Consider the following 19950-nt stretch of genomic DNA (forward strand, 5'->3'; position numbering starts at 1 on the left):
AGGGGGACATGAGTCGGGGCCTGCCTGCAGGGTATGGTCATGGGTGATGGGGGGTCCCATGTGGTGTGGGCTGTCTGCGCGGTATGATCCCATGTGGGCTACCTGTGGGGTATGGTCACGGGTGCTGGGAGGATCCCATGTGGTGTGGGCTGCCTGCGGGGTATGGTCCCATGTGGGCTGCCTGTGGGGTATGGTCATGGGTGTTGAGGGGGTCCCTTGTGGTGTGGGCTGCCTGCGGGGTATGATCCCATGTGGGCTACCTGTGGGGTATGGTCACGGGTGCTGGGAGGATCCCATGTGGTGTGGGCTGCCTGCGGGGTATGGTCCCATGTGGGCTGCCTGTGGTTATGGTCACGGGTGATGGGGGGGTCCCATGTAGTGAGGGCTGCCTGCAGGGTATGGTCCCATGTGGCCTGCCTGTGGGGTATGGACACGGGTGTTGAGGGGGTCCTTTGTGGTGTGGGCTGCCTGCGGGGTATGATCCCATGTGGGTTGCCTGCAGGGTATGGTCACGGGTGATGGGGGGTCACATGTAGTGAGGGCGGTCTGCAAGGTATGGTCCCATGTGGGCTGCCTGCGGGGTATGGTCACGGGTGTTGAGGGGGTCCCTTGTGGTGTGGGCTGCCGGCAGGGTATGGTCACAGGTGTTGGGGGGTCCATTGTGGTGTGAGCTGCCTGCAGGGTATGGTCCCAGGTGGGCTGCCTGTGGGGTATGGTCACGGGTGATGGGGGGTCCCATGTAGTGAGGGCTGCCTGTGGGGTATGGTCCCATGTGGGCTGCCTGCGGGGCAGGGTATGGTCACGGCTGTTGAGGGGGTCCCTTGTGGTGTGAGCTGCCTGTGGGGTATGGTCCCATGTGGACTACCTGTGGGGTATGATCACAGGTGGGTCCCTTGTGGTGTTGGCTGCCTGAGAGATATGGTCCCAGGTGGGCTACCTACAGGGTATGGTCACGGGTGATGGGGGGGTCCCATGTAGTGAGGGCTGCCTGCAGGGTATGCTCCCATGTGGGCTGCCTGCGGGGTATGGTCACGGGTGTTGAGGGGGTCCCTTGTGGAGTGTGCGTGCTGCCTGCGGGGTATGGTCCCATGTGGGCTGACTGTGGGGTAAGGTCACGGGTGATGGGGGAGTCCCATGTGGTATGGGCTGTCTGGGGGAATGGCCACGGGTGTTGGGGGGTCCCTTGTGGTGTGGGCTGCCTGCGGGATATGGTCCCATGTAGGCTGCCTGCGGGGTATGGTCACGGGTGTTGAGGGGGTCCCTTGTGGTGTGAGCTGCCTGCAGGGTTTGGTCACAGGTGTTGGGGGGTCCCATGGGGGTGGGCTGCCTGTGGGGTATGGTCCCATGTGGGCTGGCTGCAGGGTATGGTCATGGGAGATGGGGGGGCCCATGTGGTATGGGCTGCCTGCGGGGTATGGTCCCATGTGGGCTGCCTACGGGGTATGGTCACGGGTGATGGGCGGTCCCTTGTGTTGTGGGCTGCCTGTGGTGTATGGTCACAGGTGTTGGGGGGATCCCATGTGGTGTGGGCTGCCTGTGGGGTATGGTCACGGGTGTTGGGGGTCCCTTGTGGTGTGGGCTGCCTGCGGGTTATGGTCCTATGTGGGCTATGGTCATGGTTGTTGGGGGGTTCCCATGTGGTTTGGGCTGCCTGCGGGGTATGGTCCCATGTGGGCTGCCTGTGGGGTATGGTCACGGGCTATGGGGGGTCCCATGTGGTGTGGGCTTCCTACGAGCTATGGTCCCATGTGGCCTGCCTGTGGGGTATGGTCACGGGTGGGTACGCGATTTTGTGGGGGTATGCAAGGCCCTTTTCATGCGATTTGACTGGTGCAAGCGGGTTACGCGATTTCGCTGGGTTATGTGAGGCCCTTTCCACGCGATTTGACAGACGTGAGTGGGGTACACGATTTTGCGCAGTTACGCAAGGCCCTTTTCACACGATTTGACTGGCGCGATCAGGGTACACGATTTCGTGGGGGTAGGTGAGGCCCTTTTCATGTGATTTGGCTGGTGCAAGTGGGCTACGTGATTTCGCCAGAGTATGCAAGGCCCTTTTCACGCAATTTGACTGGCGCAAGCAGGGTATGTGATTTCGCGGTGGTTCGCATGGCCCTTTTCATGTGATTTGACTGGCGCGAGAGAGGTACGTGATTTCGCGGGGGTACGCAAGGCAATTTTCGTGCGATTTGGCTGGCGCGAGTGAGGGATGCAATTTCGCGGGGGTACGCGATTTCGGGTACGGGAGGCCCTTTTCATGCAATTTGACTGGCACAAGCGGGGTATGCGATTTCGCAGGGGGTATGCGATTTCGCGGGGGTACCCAAGGCCCTTTTCACACGATTTGACTGGTGGGAGCGGGGTACGCTCCGATTTTTCGCGCGATTGCGATGGAAGCAGGCTGTGTGCTGGGCCACGGATGGCGAAGGGCCTTGCGCCGTATTTCACTGGCTTTTTCCAGGGCAAAGGGCACTGTTGGAGGTTTTACTGCCGCAGATGGATGTTCACTGCGCCATGGCTGGTAATGGCTCGAATATGCGTGGCGCTCAGATGCTGCTTTGCACCCCGGCTGGCGCACGCGTGGCGCACACTCCTCTGCATGCAGCACTTGTGCTGCTTCTGCGCTGGATTCTATGAATTGGGCCGAAAGTGTGCTTTGACGATGGCAGCAAGGCCTCTATAAAAACTACTAACATAACATTTATTGTTCAGTGCTAATCTTCCATGAATTTTACGTTACACCTGTTGCTTCGTGAAACATTTTCTACAATTTTCCTCCACCCAGCTGGCATGATACAATTATTGCATGCCAATTATATGGACATTTTTAGATGTCCAATGTCACAGATGGCATCAGAAATTCACAAAGATATTATATATAAGGTGTTTTACTAATGTTTTAAAGAACTGATCTGGGAAGACTAGGACAGTTCAAACTGAGGGGCTCTACGACTCACTCACGCTCCCCATGGACTCTGCCACTCTAGCCCAGGCATCCCTAACCCCCAAAATCTCCCCAAAATACTTTAAAGTAAGGTAATCCCTACTATCTAAGTCTTTCTAATGTTGATGGGGAAACTTAAAGGTGTGGTCTTTTCTATCTATCTCCCTGCAGCACTTTTTAAGGGATACCTCTTGTCTGTTGGACTGCCCGATGTCACCAGGGATTTCTCTTCGAGTCTTTCCCTTTTACTCTCTCACTCTCTATCTCTCCATCTATCTCCATGCTCCTTCCTCTGTGAACTTCCTTGTCTCACTCTCTCTCTCTACCTGTACGTCTTTCCTTCTCCTTTCATTTCTCTCCCATCTCCCTCTCCTACTATCTGCTACCCTCTCCTTCTCCAGTCCACTCCCTTCTGCCATCATCGCACTACCTGCAACTCTCTCCGCTCAAATGTTAATTTCTCTTTCTCTACCTGCACCACTGTCCTCTCACCTCTCTCCCTTAATAACCACTATCTACTCCTCTGTCTCCTGATCTTACAAACGCTCTCTGTCTGTCTCTCCCAACTACCTTACTCCACTTCTCTCTGCCCTTCCAACTACTACGCCTACATACCACCTTTCAGTCTCTCCTCCACTCTCCACAGGATAGTGGAGGAGAGACTGAAAGGTGTGAGAGTACGGGACCAGCACCCTTCATTACAGGACGCCCTATTACGAGGTTCCCTTGCGGGACCCGGTAAGGATGCCTGGTAAAACCAGGCGTCCTTAGCGGGTCCCGATAGGGGACCAGGGAGCTAATAACGGGCCCGTTATTAGCTCCCTCCCCATTCCCATTGAGCCCTATGAAGGCTCAAATGGGGATGGGTTTTTCCAATGAGGACTTAGCGGGTCCTCCAAGGTTGGAATAGCCCAATACGTCCTCATTGGAGGAACCTGGTACTGGAACCTGGTATGGAGGCAGCCATGCCCTTATTAAGGGCATGGTTACCTCCACACTCGTAATGAGGCCCCTATTGATCGGCAGAAGGCAGAAGCACTTGGCACCCGCGGGCCGCAGTGTGGCCGAGTCTCCTGACCCGTTCATGATTCTGCGCAAATTACTACTGACACAGATTAGTCTCGGGACAGCAGGTCAAGGAAGGGCAGGCAGCCCATGCCCACAGCACTCCTCAAAGCTGAGTGAATCAACTCTACTCAGCAGGGGTCAAGTCCTACAAATTAAAGTGGGGGGGCTCATCAACAAATGCAATGGGATGTGACGTTGCCAGAAATTAGCATAACAAGGTGAAATATGCACATTTCATTAAATTGGCTTTGCATAACCACCCAAATTGCACAGGACGAAGGGCATTTGCCTTTCATAAAATCAACACACACAAAACCAAAAAAACCAAAGAGGATATTTTCTTCTAATAGTGTTTTTGAAAACGTTAAAAGGTGTGCATGTTTAAAACTCTAAGAACCACTACAAATGTTTACCCTGGGATTTGCAGTACCGAAATGGGACATTTCACCTTTAGCTGTTTGTTATTTTTCATCAGGTTATATAATGCAGAGGTGAAGTATCCGGCATACAAACCTTGGGGGCAACGCAAGGGTAGTATTATACATGCCGCATTGTATGGGAACGCGGTGAAATAGGCATCGAACGGGGCATATTGCCAGTGGAGAGAAATACACACAAGGCAACTGATGGTCGTTGCAAAGAGCAGTGCATGTGAGTGATTGGGTACAAGGCGAGCCGGGTGCTGGTGCAAGGCAAGTCTGGTGCTGGCGAGATTGGCGCAGTCAAGTTTGGGTTTGGTAGTCATCGAGGAGATGAATTTTGGTTGGAGAGTTCGGGGGGACCGTTGGTGCGTTTTCAGTGCCATTGATGGCTTTGGGAATATTGAAAAAGTCAAGGATGGGTTTGGGGAACACAGTGTTGGGGGTGCTGCTTTGCTCCCTGTATTTTTATGCCACACACGATCAATATCAAACGTGCTGCACAGTTCCAGCGGGTGTTGGAGGCAAACCGCGGGCAATAACACCATTGCTGTTTAAATGACCTGCCGGGTGCAGCGCTGGAATTGGGTGACCGGAGCGGTTCCGTTACCTGCGGGATGAGGTGGGGGAGCGCCGGTTCATATTGCGCAGATAATAATGCGCCAGGCAGAGAGATATGTTCTGGAACTTGGCCACTAATTATCAAGTGCGTGATGCCTGGGGGCTTTGGATCACTGCAGCTAGATCGAAGTATTGGGGAGCATTCGACTGCCACTGAAACAGACAAGTACATCCGGCGGTAAGGGGGCATTGGCATTGGAAAGGAATGGACACTGACAGGTGTCCAGGCTACTGGAAGATGGGCATGGCTTGACACGTGGAGGATAACTAAAGGGCATTGGACTGGCACCTTCAGCGAGTATCAGTATAACAAAGGTGTCAGGTGGCTGATGCTGCTTGTTTTCAATGTCCAGTGCAGGGTCCGACTCCCGAGGGTCAATGACAGACACAGAGAAGGTATCACATGGATGATGGCACAGCTCACACAATGCATTACATGCGACGCAGCGACTGGGACCGGCAGCTCCCCATTCCCCCACCTGCCCCCGGCCCTCCTCTCAGCCCGGGTCGGAGAACACACAGCACACCCCCACCCGCCCGCCCAACCAACCATTAGGTCCAGTGGCAGCGGCCAAAGGAGCTGACAATATCACGGCCCCGGGCCATCACCACATCATGCCAGGCAGTGCCCCCAAACACTTACTGTAACCTGCGCACCCACTCCTTATTTCGTAAAGATGGGGAGGGGGCCCGTCAACGCCAGCCCCAATCAATCCTTCTTGTGTCACTGTCAGTGCACTGTGTGCAGGAGCATAGCCTGGCCGCGTATAGCCTGGAGAAGGGCACGTGCGCACATGGGCCTGGCTGGTGCCAACTGCGCCAGCGCCACCTGAGGGGAAGTTAAGTGAATAAAGCAACATGTTGCTAATTTTCCAATTGCTGCCCTACCTGAGGGCCGAGGCTGTAGCAGTGTGCTTATAGCAATAAACATTATCAAAATGATGAATGTGGCTAGCTGGCTGGTGCATGCGGCCTGGCCTTGCAGGAGCACCGGCTCGAGGTTCAGGCGAGCTATAACAAATGCAGCAGCAGAACTAGGGCCGTGGACTGCAGGTGTGGCACCCCCTAGAGGCTGACTGAGGTCAGGCAGCCGCCTGAGCTGCCTGACACAAAGACCAGCCCTGCTTCACTCAACTGGTAACACTCTCGCCTATCTTCACTTTCTCACAGCACTGCCAGTGTTTCCTGAACACTCCACTCCACCATCTACCCTCCGCATGGTCTCTGAATCCACCATCGCCCCAACTGATCTCACCTGAACACCTTTCAATCTACCCTGGGAAGCCTTTTTTTGTTTTTGCATTAGTCACATGGGTCCCATGCTTCCCATGGCCAATATCAGCTAATCTATCCCGGAAGGCTTCAAAAAGGCTTTTAACCGTGCCCCCTTTTTCAGTCTGCATTTGCAGGGTAGAAGCTAGGGGCTTTCTTTGTGTGCTTGTGAGCCTTGCATCCAAATAAGATAGTGGGGTTTTCTGTGTCTCTCCTGCAACCCTTCAGTCCCTTTGCGCTCCTAGTTCATTTTCTGTAGCCCCACTATTTGCCCGGGATCCGTCTGAGGTTCGCCGAGTGGGTGTTGGGTGTCACGCCTATGTCTGGAAAGAAAAAACCCAGTCCATTCCATTTGTGTTCTTGATTCCTTTCCCCTGGTTGCGGTCTGGTTTTGTTTGGCTGTGCCTATGGTTTTCTCGGAGTTACTGTTATGAAAAAGACAAAAAAGAGCTCTTGCCAGAAACGAGGCTGACGGGCACTGTGAAAGAGACAGTGATACCAGCAGACATAAACATTGCACGCTCTGGTGGGACAGGCTCCTCCAACTCTTTCACCGCCACAGGTGGGTATGGGTCCCTGGTCCCCCTGACAGGGTCATGAACCAGACCATGTCACACGAATCAAACATTACATATAATGCAACCTGAAAAGACAATAGATTTGGCCAAATATCAATAGCAAGAGTTGCAGAGAAGAAGTACGACATCAAAACAGATTCCAATATACCGAGGTAGTAATCTATGTTAACAAATGATTTTCAGTACAATTGTAGGTTAGTATTCTTAGAGACCATCTTTTTATACAATTTAGTGCATCATCTTTGAACACATGCTAGTGTCTGGGACGATTTTCACAATTTGCATGTCTCCTATTATGTTGATAATATGGAGATAATGGCACCGAATCAAATGTACTTTTCTGGTGTTTATTGAGTTTGTTTTTTGGTTCCAGAATTAACATTCATTCTACTTGTGCATTTTGATTCTTAATCCTCAATTTTCTGCCGATTTAAGGATTGTTCTATTAGTACTACACTAATTATATCAGCACCATGCATTTGTCTCTAAATGATGTTACAAGTGATCAATAAAGTAAGACAAATGCATAGAACAGGTGTATCACAAAATAAAATGTTGTGTCAGGATTCTGTCCTTTCGACTCTAAAACAGGTCTTCTTTCTATTCTGAATTCCTTACTCACAGAACGGCATTCCATACACTCTACTCTTCTTATTTTGTTAGACTTATCTGCAGTGTTCGACACTGTTGATCACCCTCTCATACTGACCTCCCTTTCCTCTTTTGGTTTTACTGGTTCTGCCCTTTCTAGGTTCAGGTATTACCTGACCCAGGACATTTTCTGTTTCCTGGGCTGGGGCATCATCTGACACGCTACTGCTTGTCCACAGTGTCCCCCAAGGCTCAGTTCTTGGCCCTTTTCTCTTCTCTCTTTATGCCTCCCCACAGGCTGAGGTTATTTCCTCCTATGGTCTGTCGCATCACTTTCATGCTGACGATACTCAGCTGTTTGTCTTTTTCATCCGTTACTCCCCATATTCACAATAAACTGTCCACATTTCTATTAGCTATCAAATCTTGGATGCTGGCTCATTTTCCTGCACTTAACGCTGTTAAAACTGAGGTACTTTTCTTTCCTGCTAACACTACTCCTTCTCCCATACCTCCTCCATTTATCTTGTTCCCCCATCTCAGCTTCCCATCATTCCCACTGCTCATAATCTCGCACTCTATTTAGACACCGCTTTATCCTTTTAGCATCACATTTTTCTATCTTAACGACCCTGTCGCTACCACTTATATAATATTCAGAAAGCTTGTCTCTTGACTTTTGACACTACAAAACTCTTGATATCTTCTGTAATTCTCACACAGCTTTTCTATTGTTCTACTGCTGTTATTGGTCATCCACCTACCTGTCTTGCCCCCCTGAAATCAAGGGGTGCAATTCGAGTGCTCTTTCTTCTTCCTCCTTGTGACTATCTCTTCTTCTCTCTCTACTCTTGGCTGGCTCTCTTTCCAGTCCCAGCTCAAATTCAATTTTCTGTGTCTTGTCTTCAAATCTCTTTATGGTCTTGCACCTGGTTATCTTTCCTCTTTGGTTTCATTCTATACTCCTTCTCGCTTTCTCCGTTCTTGTTCCCAATGTCTTCTTGTCACTCCACGTCCTCCATTTGCCCAGTCAGGTTTTCAATCATTTTCCTCGCTGGTCCCCTTGCACTGGAATGCTCTTCCCCATTCTCTCCGTTCTATTTCTGTCTACGCTTTATTTCACAAATCGTTAAAATCTCATTTGCTTCATTCTGGTTGACATGGCAGCCTACTTTTGTTGATCTTCATTCATATTGTACTGCTTTTATGAATCTATGTACAGTGCTTTGGATTAAGGCGCTATATAAAACCCAAATAAAATACAAAATGAAAATTGACCATATCTAACTAACTGGTGAATAATTAACTGCTACCTTTAGAGTGGTGTAATATTAAGCAATTCCATGTCATATTTAACATATCCCATTACACACAAGCCTTATCAGCTTAATCCTAGAAGATGGTCACATACCTCGCCAGAGAATGGCTGGCCATTAAGAAGATGCTCGGATCCCTGGCTGTCCTCACTACCAAAGTGCAACCGGATCTCCTCTAATCGGTGGCTGTATGTCATCGGACCTCCAGAAATGTTCACTAAGTGTTCCTTGTCCACCTTTAAGGAAACATGTCTTCCTGTGTTGTACATTGTTCCACTGACCTACATAGGGAAAAAGAAGAGACATGCATATTTGACTTCAGAACAAGTGGTGCTCACTGCAATCAGGTATGTGTGATATACAATCAGAATACACAAATAAACTGCATCATAATACATCAATGAACTCTATGCTTTGGAGAACATATGTTCATATGAGCCAATAGGGTTCCTTGAAAACAGTCAATGTGGTCATCAAGAACAGCTTCATCATGGGTGGCATACATCTGTGCAGAAGTGTCAGGCAGGTTCTGTGCACAAAGCCACACTGGACTGCTTCCACAGCTGATCATTTTGGTGACCTCGATCTCGCCAACAAATTAAAAATAAAGACTCTCCGCATCTGCTTGTTCTCCTGAGTTGGTGACTCACTCTGTACCTACTTCCACAGCTCTTAAACATTGAAGGTAAACTCCTGTCAAAACGTTAACAGTTTAAAAGTAAGTCTTAGCTCACAGGTTTCAAGGTCCAAGCATAAAGGTAGACATCCATTTCTAGTTGGCCTTATGTGATACTGGGAAAAGTCAACACCCCAAAGTCATACCTTTTGAAAGTATTGTTTTTCAAGCAATGGGCCTCATCCTGATTTGCTGGTCTGGAAATAAGGGTGCCAGTAAGCTCGCTGCCACCTTTTATTCCGGACAGGCAAACTACAGGTTTGCCTGCTGGAGCCACTGTGCCCAACAGGTCTGACCCTGCCGAGCACAGCAGCCATCGTAGGTAAAGCTGTCACGGATTCACCGGCACCATTAACAACGGTGTCGGTGCTTCCGTGTCCCCACCCCCATATCGTCCTATGGGACTCTATGGGAATGGGGATTAACAAAATTAAAGACGCCTGACTTCCCGGCCGCCGGACTTGTAAAAGCCAGGTGGCACTGGGAGGTCAGGCGCTGGTAATATTTTTCAGATCCTGCGGCAATCCTCCAGTAGCACCGGCAGGGTTACCGTCAGACCTGCAATGAGGCTCAATGTATTTAAATAAATGGTTAGTTGCACTTTGCTCCTCCTTTCTCCACTGCCTCGCCCCCATTTATTTACTTACCTATCTGATGTCTTACATTTTGATTTGAACTTTCCTTAACCTAGCTATGATCTTTTTATTTAATGCTTCCATTTGCAAATATCATTTTTCTTGTAGATTTTTGGACCTGGACACTTTTTTACAGGTCAACCTGGTACCGTCGATTTTTGCAGTTCCATCCCCGTTCTTCGATTGTCCGTGGTATTATGGAAAATAGATCTGATAATGCACATACATGGTCATCTCTTTTCTGTCTTTCCCAGTTATTTTTGTCCCTGGTCTGTCAATGAATCACAGTAATTATGTATTTTCTCCCTGTACCTGCAACAGGAGTATACAAGGAAAGTCTGGCAGAGGTGTCCATTGTTATGCACTGTCAACCTTGTTTATGTTCAATGTAATGTAACCATGGACATGCAACTAGATTTTTATCATCTCTTTATTTCATGACTAATTATTAAGTGGAGGGGTGCTAATGTTTAGAATCAACATTCACATGTCTGTTAATAAAATACTAGTTGCTTGTTTTCTTCCCTTAAAGGAACCCCAACTCACCACTCTATAATTCAACTCATTTCAGCCCATACCCAATGATTCCCATTTCCCCATCTGACTTGCAAGTATCTGTACACGCTTTGTTATATGTGTGTTTTAGGTTGTGGTATGGGAGTCATTTAAATCACTGTATTACTCTTGCAACATTGTTTCATGCCACTGCTTTTGGATGTTAAATATGTTTTTAGTATGGAAATATTCTATTGAGAGATATTCCTTTGGACAGGTTTGTCATTTTTATTGGTGTTACATTACTTTGTTTATGATTTTCTTTTCTACATTCATAAAATAAGCGTTGCTTATCAGCTTATTAGCAAAAAGTACCCATTCTCCGAACGGGTTCTTTGGACAGACATGACAACACTCATCGATTGTTGAAAATCAATGATCCTGTAAGACGCTGTTCTGATTTGCCTATCACTTGATGGGCTTTGTACTCTGAAGTAAACTGTACTGAGAATGGGCGTGTGTAGCTGGCAGACATACCCAAGAGCAGACGTTGGAGGGAGGCGAGAGTTAGCCTGCTGATGCATACTGGGACCTACTGTGCTCTCTCCCTACGTGTTCCCTCACCCTGGCGTGGTTTCATTTGTTGCGGTGCATTGCAGTGGAAATGTCCCGGAAACCGTCCATTTTAGGGTTGAGAACCGCTCCTTCTACGACCACATTGATGTTTTTCCAGTTTCCCCTGCGGACTCAAAAAACTAGTGATGCTGCATATCCCGTGACTGTGAATGCGAGCAAAAACCAGCACTCTGCCCCCTTACCCCCCTCAAAAATCACAAAGGAATCCTCCTAATGCGAGGAGGAAAAAGGAAGCTCCTCTTCTTTTACTCCAACTCTCCAACTCCATCCTTCCCAGAGCAACACGCATGCCAACCGCCCCCACACCCCTCATAATTCACCACAGATTTCAGGAACAAGAGCCCTAAAAACACCAAAAGAACCACACCCAAGAAAAAAGTCCCAACACAAAACAACACTATAGGTACTCTGCAAATACAACAAAGACACACAGGGGGAACTGCGAAAGGGTAAATCTTTTCTTTGTTTTTTGGGTAAGGGAAAAGTGACCAGAAGGGAAAATTCGGGTTTTCTTTCTTTTCTTTACAGGGGGAAACTACCAATAAACTTCATCACACACTAAGCAGGGAAAGGTGCACACAAACAGGAAATAAACACTGCTAACACCACTACACTAAACAAAAAAAACACTAAAATACGAAAACGTCTACTAACGATCCTGAAAAAAATATCCAAACACCGGCCAATTTTGAGATGCCCACTTTTTACCACCTTTGCTAACTCTGTGAAATCTAAAAAGAAATAGGAAGTGAGCTGGTTATTTTATGGGGGCTTGCATTTCCTTTCGGAAATTCAAGACGCTGATTGCCTACGCAAACTTCAAGAATCAACTCTGCAGGACGGAACAAACCCACCAAATACATCTGAGATTTGTCCCAATTTGCCAGGTTCCTGATTGGAACACGAATCCACGTGACAGAACTGGAAACCTGCTGCCTGAACAGCTTGGGATTTGACTGTGCTAAAAACCTGCCATACATTCTCATGGTAGGAAGAACCATGGCAAAAAGATTTGAGTGGCTGGCAGGTCTCTCTCTTAGACAATGGGCCTCATTCCGAGTGTGGTGTTAAAGGGTTAACGGCACCGGTAAGGATGCCGGTGCCATTAACCCCCTACCCCCGCATTCCGAGGTCCCTTAGCGGGTCCCAGTAGGGCCGGCTGGTTTTACCAGCCGCCCTTAGCGGGAGCCGCTAAGGGACCAAGGAGCTAATAACGGGCCCGCTATTTGCGGGCCTGTTATTAGCTCCTTCCCCATTCCCATTGAGCCCTATGGGGGCTCGAATGGGAATGGGGAATGGTTTTCAGAATGGGGACTTACCGGGTCCGCAAAGGTCGGAATTTCCCGGTAAGTCCCCATTCCGACACCACGGACCCGGACACGGTTTGGAGGCAGCCATGGGGCTATTAGCACCATGGATACCTCCAAACTCGTAATGACCCCCAATGTCTCCTGGTGGCAAATAAAGTCATTTGTAGTATTCCATGTATTAAGTGTCCCACTCTATTTTCTTGGCAGTTGTAAAAGCCAGCTGGTCCTGCGTAGATTTCACAAGGTTGCATTTCACCTTCGGGAAATACTGCCCAACCAAACCAAGTGTCTAATGTCAGAGGCATGGGGGCCTGGCAGAAGACAATGTATAATTCTTTGCGGGACTGCAATGGGCCCAGTTGGGCCATACATCTTAACATAGGCCTTCGAGGCTACCATTCCTCAAGTTAGGAGTCTCCCTGAAGTCATTTCTATTCCCTTATGAATGTCTTTGTTCTCCATTTTGTTTCTCTATCTCCTCCTCCTCCTCCATTTGCCTATCCTTCCAGCTTTCCCCTCACTTCTCCTGAATGCCCCTCTTACCTCTATCACCCACGCTGCTCCTCTCTCTAGGGATGGTCTCCCCTCTTCCTCGTCCAGACTACTACTCTCCTTCACCTCCTTCCCTCACCTCTCTACTGTTGATCACTCCTCTCTTAATCTCTTGCACCTCATTCCCTTCTTCTATAGTCTGCCCTCCTCCTACACCAGACTGTGCTTCTTATTTTCCTTCACATCTACTTACTCCTTTCTACCACTTTCCTTTGCATACCTCCCCACGCTCTGCCAATCTCCTTTCACCGCAATTCCTGACTACCATACTTTTTCTGCCTGTTCACTTTTACCCATTTGCATAACAAAGTAAAGACTGCTCACGTGATTAATCACTGTCAGCTTTTTGTGACTCGCTAATGGGTGCTGCGATTGGAGCTCATCCTAATGCAATACAGATCTGTCATGTGTGGCTAATATACAAGTGGATGTCAATTAGGCCAATCGTTTCTGCAGTATGGTAGCTAAGGAGACATTTTCCTTGGACAGGGCTGTGCAGAACCGGAATGATGACGTTGATCCTTTTCCCTTTGAACAAGAATGATTTCTCGAATTGTCCAATTGACTGTAGTGGAATGCTGCTCCTCACTGAAAGATTCTCGCTTTGGATGGCAACAGCTCTTGCATGTTTCCTGCAAGTCTAAATTCTTGTTCCCCCATGTCGTTGATGGTCGCTTCGGTATCGATGAGGAATGCATGACGGTATCCGTCATTTCGAGCCTCACTGCCTTCATGTGTTCCCTGGATGAGGTTCACAAACTCGTTGTGGAATTCCGGGTCTAGTCCGTAGGAGAACTCGTCCTAGTTGGTATAATGGTCGTCGGGGTAGCCATGTGTTGCCTCATAGTACTTCGGTTGAAATAGTGTCTCATTCACTGAGGCTTCACTGTATTCTCCGCCTTATTCCATTGACCTCATTATTCTCCACAGTGGTTGCAGGTAGGACTGGCTCCATCTCCACTGTGGGAAAAGTTGAGCCGGTCTGTGTGGCATCCTCCAGCTGAGTTGTGTTGATTGCAGATGGCATTTCGGCGGGAACAGTCTCCCTTCCCGGCACACTGTCGGGAAGTGACCTTCACTGCCATATCTGGAGCACTTCTGCGTCATTGCTGGGCATGGCCCTGCGTGTGGGAACGGTTGGCCACAATGATAACACGACCGCTGGAGCCAGGGTCCTGGTCTCAGTTGGGTGTATCCCTCTCTGCAGAGTCCTCAGCTGGATCTGGTGGCCTGTGGTGTTTTTCTCTCCTTCTCTGCCGCTGGTGAATGCTGCAACCGTCTCTTCTCGGTCCATTTTCTTTTTTGGCGTCTCGATGGCGGAGGCCTTTATTTCCACTTCTTTGTGCAACCTCGCCATCTCTATCACCTAATCAATCGATAGGGGTTTCTTCAGGAGTTGTTTCTGGAGTACGGATGACAGACATACTTCTATGACACAGAGCCGGATCGCCTGTTCGTCCTAGAAAGCAGAGAATTGGCAGTGAACGAGTTTCTGGCAGAGTCACGTGATAAACACCTTCACCATTTCGTAGGAGGCTCGACAGCATTGGTTGAACACATATCGTTCATAGTCCCGGTTTGGTTGTATTAGGAGCTTCTTGTCCAACGCGGCCACAAGTGTTTCGTAAGTGTTTCTGTCTTCGGGAGGAATGGTCTTGATGATGCCATTTATCTCTGTCCCAGCCAGATTTGTGAACATTTCTTTAAGTACTGAGATTTTTCTTCCCCCGCTGCCTTCATAAAACCGGTGAAGTCCTCGGCCCATATTGTCCATCTGGGCCCTCTGTCTGCTTGTGGTAGGAGGTTGAATGGTGCAGGTTTCCGTAGGAATGCTACGCTTCTTGTGCGGTGCGCAGAGGTGCGTCTTGTCCATCTGCTTGGCCCACCATGTTCCTTGAGTCGCAGGCACGTATGATGGCTGCCTTCTGGCTGTGTTCCTCTGGGGAATCAGTTCTGCCCAGGGTGCACGGACAGGATAATGTAGGACCCCAGTGCAGGGCCATGTGTGGTTGTCGTGGCAGAAGTGGTTGGTCGCTCACAATGTGCTTTGTGCCGTTCTACAGTGTATGACTAGCTTTCATTTGCAGTCTTTTTCCTTACAGGTGCCTGGTGTTGATGGGGCATTGTCCCTCAGTCACCGGTGCTAGGGCTGAGAGCCCTGCCAATTTGTCCTTTTTTCAGTATTAATGGCTCCTCTAGTAGCAGCGTGCTGCTAGCGGTGCCAGTGTTCCTGTTGTATTGGTTTCTCAGCTTTGCTTATGCCTGGGGGCGGGGCTTATCGTCATTCTGCTAACGGTGCCAGCTTCCCACAGTCATGCTGTGAACTCCCCTGCACGCGTGTCTCTCTCACTGTGAGGGTACTGTGGGCGATGCTGCTTCTCTTCTCTGTTCCCTTCTCCCTTGTGGGTGCTAGGGGGAGGCCACAAGGACGGCCCTGTGGGCCAAAGGACGCTGGGTGGCAGTATGGTATGTGCAGCTCACACGAAAAAGAAAGGCGTAGTTCTGCTTCGAAGGAGAACGTGGATTTGAATCATTGTATCCTCATCGCCAGTTGTTGCAGGGATTTGTCCCCCACTAGGGACGGAAGGACTACAGGACATGTCTGCGTCTTTCACCATTTATTCACTTAACAGCCATCACTTCCCTTGGCGGGCTCCTCCTCCCACCCTTTGCACTCCTCCTTCTCCCTCATAACAGCAAGTGTTTCTGCCTTTGGTCCATGTGGGTCTTTGTGAGTTCACAACATATCAATACATCCAGGACTAGAGCTCTACGAACATTCATGGTAGCCGGTCAGTGGCATATTGGGCGCATCCATCTCATATTGACTGTACAGGCTGAACTTCACCTGACCTTCAATCTTTTGAGGTCCACGATATTCTCTCTCACAAACTTAAGAGTTCTATGGCTTAAGAGGATCACAGAACCCTCCGAAACCACCACCAGGGCCACCTTCCCAAACTACGTGTTCTTTGAGACCAATGAAATGGTCTCTTGAGTTCGTACTTCTTTCTGTCGATTAGAGCTCGGTAAACTAAACTAACCCCTGATTTTATCTCGGACAGGAGTATCCTGGATTCTGGAATAAGTTACAGGGAATTGGCTTTTTCTCTTCTTGTAATTTAACTTCTTTTGTTCGAATGCTCACCTCTTCAACAATGCCTAAACCCACAAAGATCAAAAGCTAATCTCCAGTCATAGGCCTACAAGTGGGCACCATGATTACAGTTGGTTCTTCACAAGCGGCCTCATCTAACACTTACCTCCCAAAAAGATGATCATCATTAAGGATCAAATAACCTTCTTTTCACATCTAACTTAAAGTTTTGACCCTCAAAACGGCAGCTGCCTGACAAATCCTTCTGTGGTCCTTTTTAGTAAACTTCCTTCAAAAATGCTAGTTATCTAGCACTAGGAAATGCATTCAATACACTTAGAAGAAAGTTCAAAAAATGGAGACAGTGGTAGCCTGTTTCTTGTGACTTGAGTGTTTCTTCTGGGGCACACCAAAGGGATGCAAGTGCACTTTGCCTTTTGACGCATGTTGTTTGGTAAACGGTGTGTGGTAATTCATTAGAAGTAAATGGGACACCTGGACTTTGAAAAGGGTGACAGGTATATTTTGGAAATGTCAGGATCACCAGGGAGCAAGCAGGGTAGCATATGGTTGATATCCTTGCAAGGAAGTCAATCTTGCACCCAGATAACGAAATGAGGCTGGAGAGCACAGGTGGTGCAAGCTACAGGGACGGGGAGCTCATTCACACGCACCTGTCTTGAAAAAGAAGGTTGACCAGGCTCAGAGGAGGAGATTCGGTGAAATGTCTCACTGCTTTCTTTAACTGAAGGGGTAAGGAAACAACTAGCGGAAAACTATGTAGAGCATATAGAACGTTTAACTTGACCAGAGTGGCTCACCAAGGCTGACATCTTGGGAGGGTTTATATTCCAGATTGTCATTCAGGTAAGGGTTGTTTAGGCTGACACAGTAACTAAATATGGCCAAATGGCAACTTGCATAGTGTTCGCTATAAACGGTTGCTGGACTTCTCCATAAATTGTCCTTCCTTACAGTATAGATAAGTGCAGCTTGTTCAGGGCAGAGCAGACTCAAACCAATTCTGCTATAAAACAAATAGACTCACCAATCGTATTTAATGTACTGATTAATATTGCGCTTCAAAACATTACTTACAAATGGAAGAATTCTAGCATCCTATCACTTGATATTTGGTGGAATTCTATTTTTTCAATATATCGTATAGAAAAATGTTATGCAGTTACTTTTGATTGTGTGCATAAAGTTGACAAAAAATTTAATGTATTCCTGGAATATCTTAATGCTCAGATGTAATTAATTATATCCCTTTCCCTTCCAATTTCCATCCCCCTTGTTCTTTGTCCTGTCTTCTTGCCTTTGTTCACCCAATGTTATACAGGTATATTGGTTTATTCAATTAAAAGTCATCAATCTATTTTTGATTATTACTCTTAACACATCTAGACTATATTATATGAAATTTAAAAATGATGGTACTTCCTAGCCTCACCATTTAAAAATGTTAATCAGTTATTGTAATATCTGCTTGTATTATACTTTAATAACAATCTTTAAACACACAGAGCAGAGCAGATTCAGAACTAGGCCCTAAATACAGCCCAACCTAGTCGACTTTTACCAGCTGCTTATTTCGGGAAAAAATTCACTTCAAAACCGTATTACCAGACCAGTTTCTACACCAAAGGTGCCACACATCCATGAAGAGAGATCTGGAAAGTGCCACACTTCTCCCAGGTAAATACCTTTGCCTAGGTGACGTCAAGAAATGCACAGTTACAATCTCAAAGGGAAGTGCGTGTTTGCGTATAGGAGCCCGCTTCCACCAATCCGATGTCACGGTCTGTTCCAGTGAAGAACGATGGATAAAGGAATAATAAAGAGACGGGCAGGGGCTCAAAACATGTACAGGGGCAGATGGGCTAAGAGACGGCGAGAGATCAATCGATAAAGCAATCAGGAAGAGGAGAAAAGGGGGAAATCCAATCAGACAGCAAGAAGCCGGCAAATAAAGGCAGAGTGGCGGGTTTGCAGATCTGGCATTGTGTTCCGTGACTGACAGGCGCTGAGAACAAGAAATAGGACAGTCCTGGCGTGCCTTGTGAAGAGACGCTTTCACATCAGCCATTTAGATGCAGTGTTTATGAATGCCCTTTGTACTCTACATTCCTCGGCAGGGCCCAGGTTATTATTGCCTGATCCGACTCTAGCACTGCTGACCCTAGTGGGCTGACTTCTAACGCAAGGAGCATCTCCACTCAGAATAGAGCATTATATATATAAAAAAAGCCTTGGTAATGCCAACAGTTTGTACTTTTGTTTGGGCATGGGAAAGGCGCTGCCCTAGTAGTATTAACTGGCTATTGATGGTAACAGGTGTAAAATGGTGCGAGTACCTGGGCATCTAATAGCAGTGCCTGGCAAATGCCTAATACTTATACACAAGCCAAAACGGTTGCCTTTGCCAATGCATGTTTTTAACAGGACTTCAGTGAAGGACATGCCCAGTGCTTATACATCGAGTGGGTGAAGGCAGACCTTGTTAAGCCATTTTTATTACCCCAGTAGTTTGTTTACTGCTGCTATTGTCATTAATGTTCATTTAAGATAAAAAGAAAACTGGCAGGCATTTTGAGTGCAAAGTTTGATGGTAAGGCTTGAGTAAAGCAAGGCCAAAGAGTTCCCATGAGGGGGAGTTTTGGGAGGGCAGGGGGTAGGAACTGGGTGGGAATGGCCATACGGATTAGCATGGCCGTGGACAGTCAATTGGTGGCAAATAACCAAGCAACACCTTCAAGTTTTGTATTCCTCCTCATAGGCCATTTCTCTCTAACTGTTCTCTAACGCAATAGTTTTGGCTTATAAGTAGCGTTGCCACCTAATAGCCCAAACTAACTACACCCAGTGTATCTTTTTGCCAGAAATTCATTCTTTCCAGAGTGGTTATCGTGGGACCCATTTGTTACAGTGAAGGTTCTTTCCTATTTGAAACCGAACTAGGGAAACCTATCTAGTTCTCACGAGAACCGTTTCTACACAGGCGCTGGGCCTGGGAATGGGAAAACACCATTGAAAAAGGCTTTGAAAATCAGGCCGTTGAAGGGCCCCTAGTTCTACTGAAATCCTTTATTGCACGCTATGCTAAACCCTTCATGGTTTTCAATGTCTTCTGATTGGCTTTCACATGCATAAACAGATATGCGCAAATGCATAATGAAGGATTTTGCCAAAGGTCTATGCTAATGAAATCAGCTGTGCCACAGCTACAGGTTATGCTGTCCACTGCACACTCCTACAGGGTGAGCGGCAGGCGACCGGGGTTTCAAGCTAAAACCCGCGCCGGAATAATGGAATGCGTTGCCTGGGTGCCCTCATCTGTGCTTTAGTAAGGATTACCATATTTAGTAAATATTCCGTTGAAGTTCGATTCTTGCCTCTTACTAACCAAAATATCAGCTATGGGAAAACCCACTCCATGCTTGAGGGCACTATTATGATCACGATGCGTTGGCATTGCATCCCTTCCAGGCTATGAAGCCCTTGTACATCACATATAATCAATGTTGAGTATTTAGAGGGCAGGTCATATCAGCCACATTTGACCTCATGAGTCAGGGCTTGCAGGCTTGATCTGGTGATTATTCATGTGATCAAGGTCGCCCGCGTGTGCCTCGGGCCAGCTGACCCCTTGGCCATGGGACGGAACGAATGATAGAGACGAGCTGCTGGACCTTACTGCTCACCTTCTTGGATTGTGAAGAGGTACATGCACATGTAGA

General features: G+C 47.9%; 1 protein-coding gene across 2 annotated transcripts in view; it reads right to left on the minus strand.

Moving 5' to 3' along the window:
• CA10 (carbonic anhydrase 10) overlaps positions 1-19950 on the minus strand; it is a 1133169-nt gene that overhangs the window by 448180 nt on the left and 665039 nt on the right. For both annotated transcript variants that reach the window (XM_069654920.1, XM_069654921.1), the window contains one exon: positions 8905-9090. In XM_069654920.1, coding sequence (XP_069511021.1) covers positions 8905-9090 — 186 coding nt within the window. The remainder of the gene's footprint in view (positions 1-8904; positions 9091-19950) is intronic.

The sequence above is a fragment of the Ambystoma mexicanum genome, chromosome 3q, assembly GCF_040938575.1.
Source record: "Ambystoma mexicanum isolate Mex_15411 chromosome 3q, UKY_AmexF1_1, whole genome shotgun sequence".
Taxonomy (NCBI): domain Eukaryota; kingdom Metazoa; phylum Chordata; class Amphibia; order Caudata; family Ambystomatidae; genus Ambystoma; species Ambystoma mexicanum.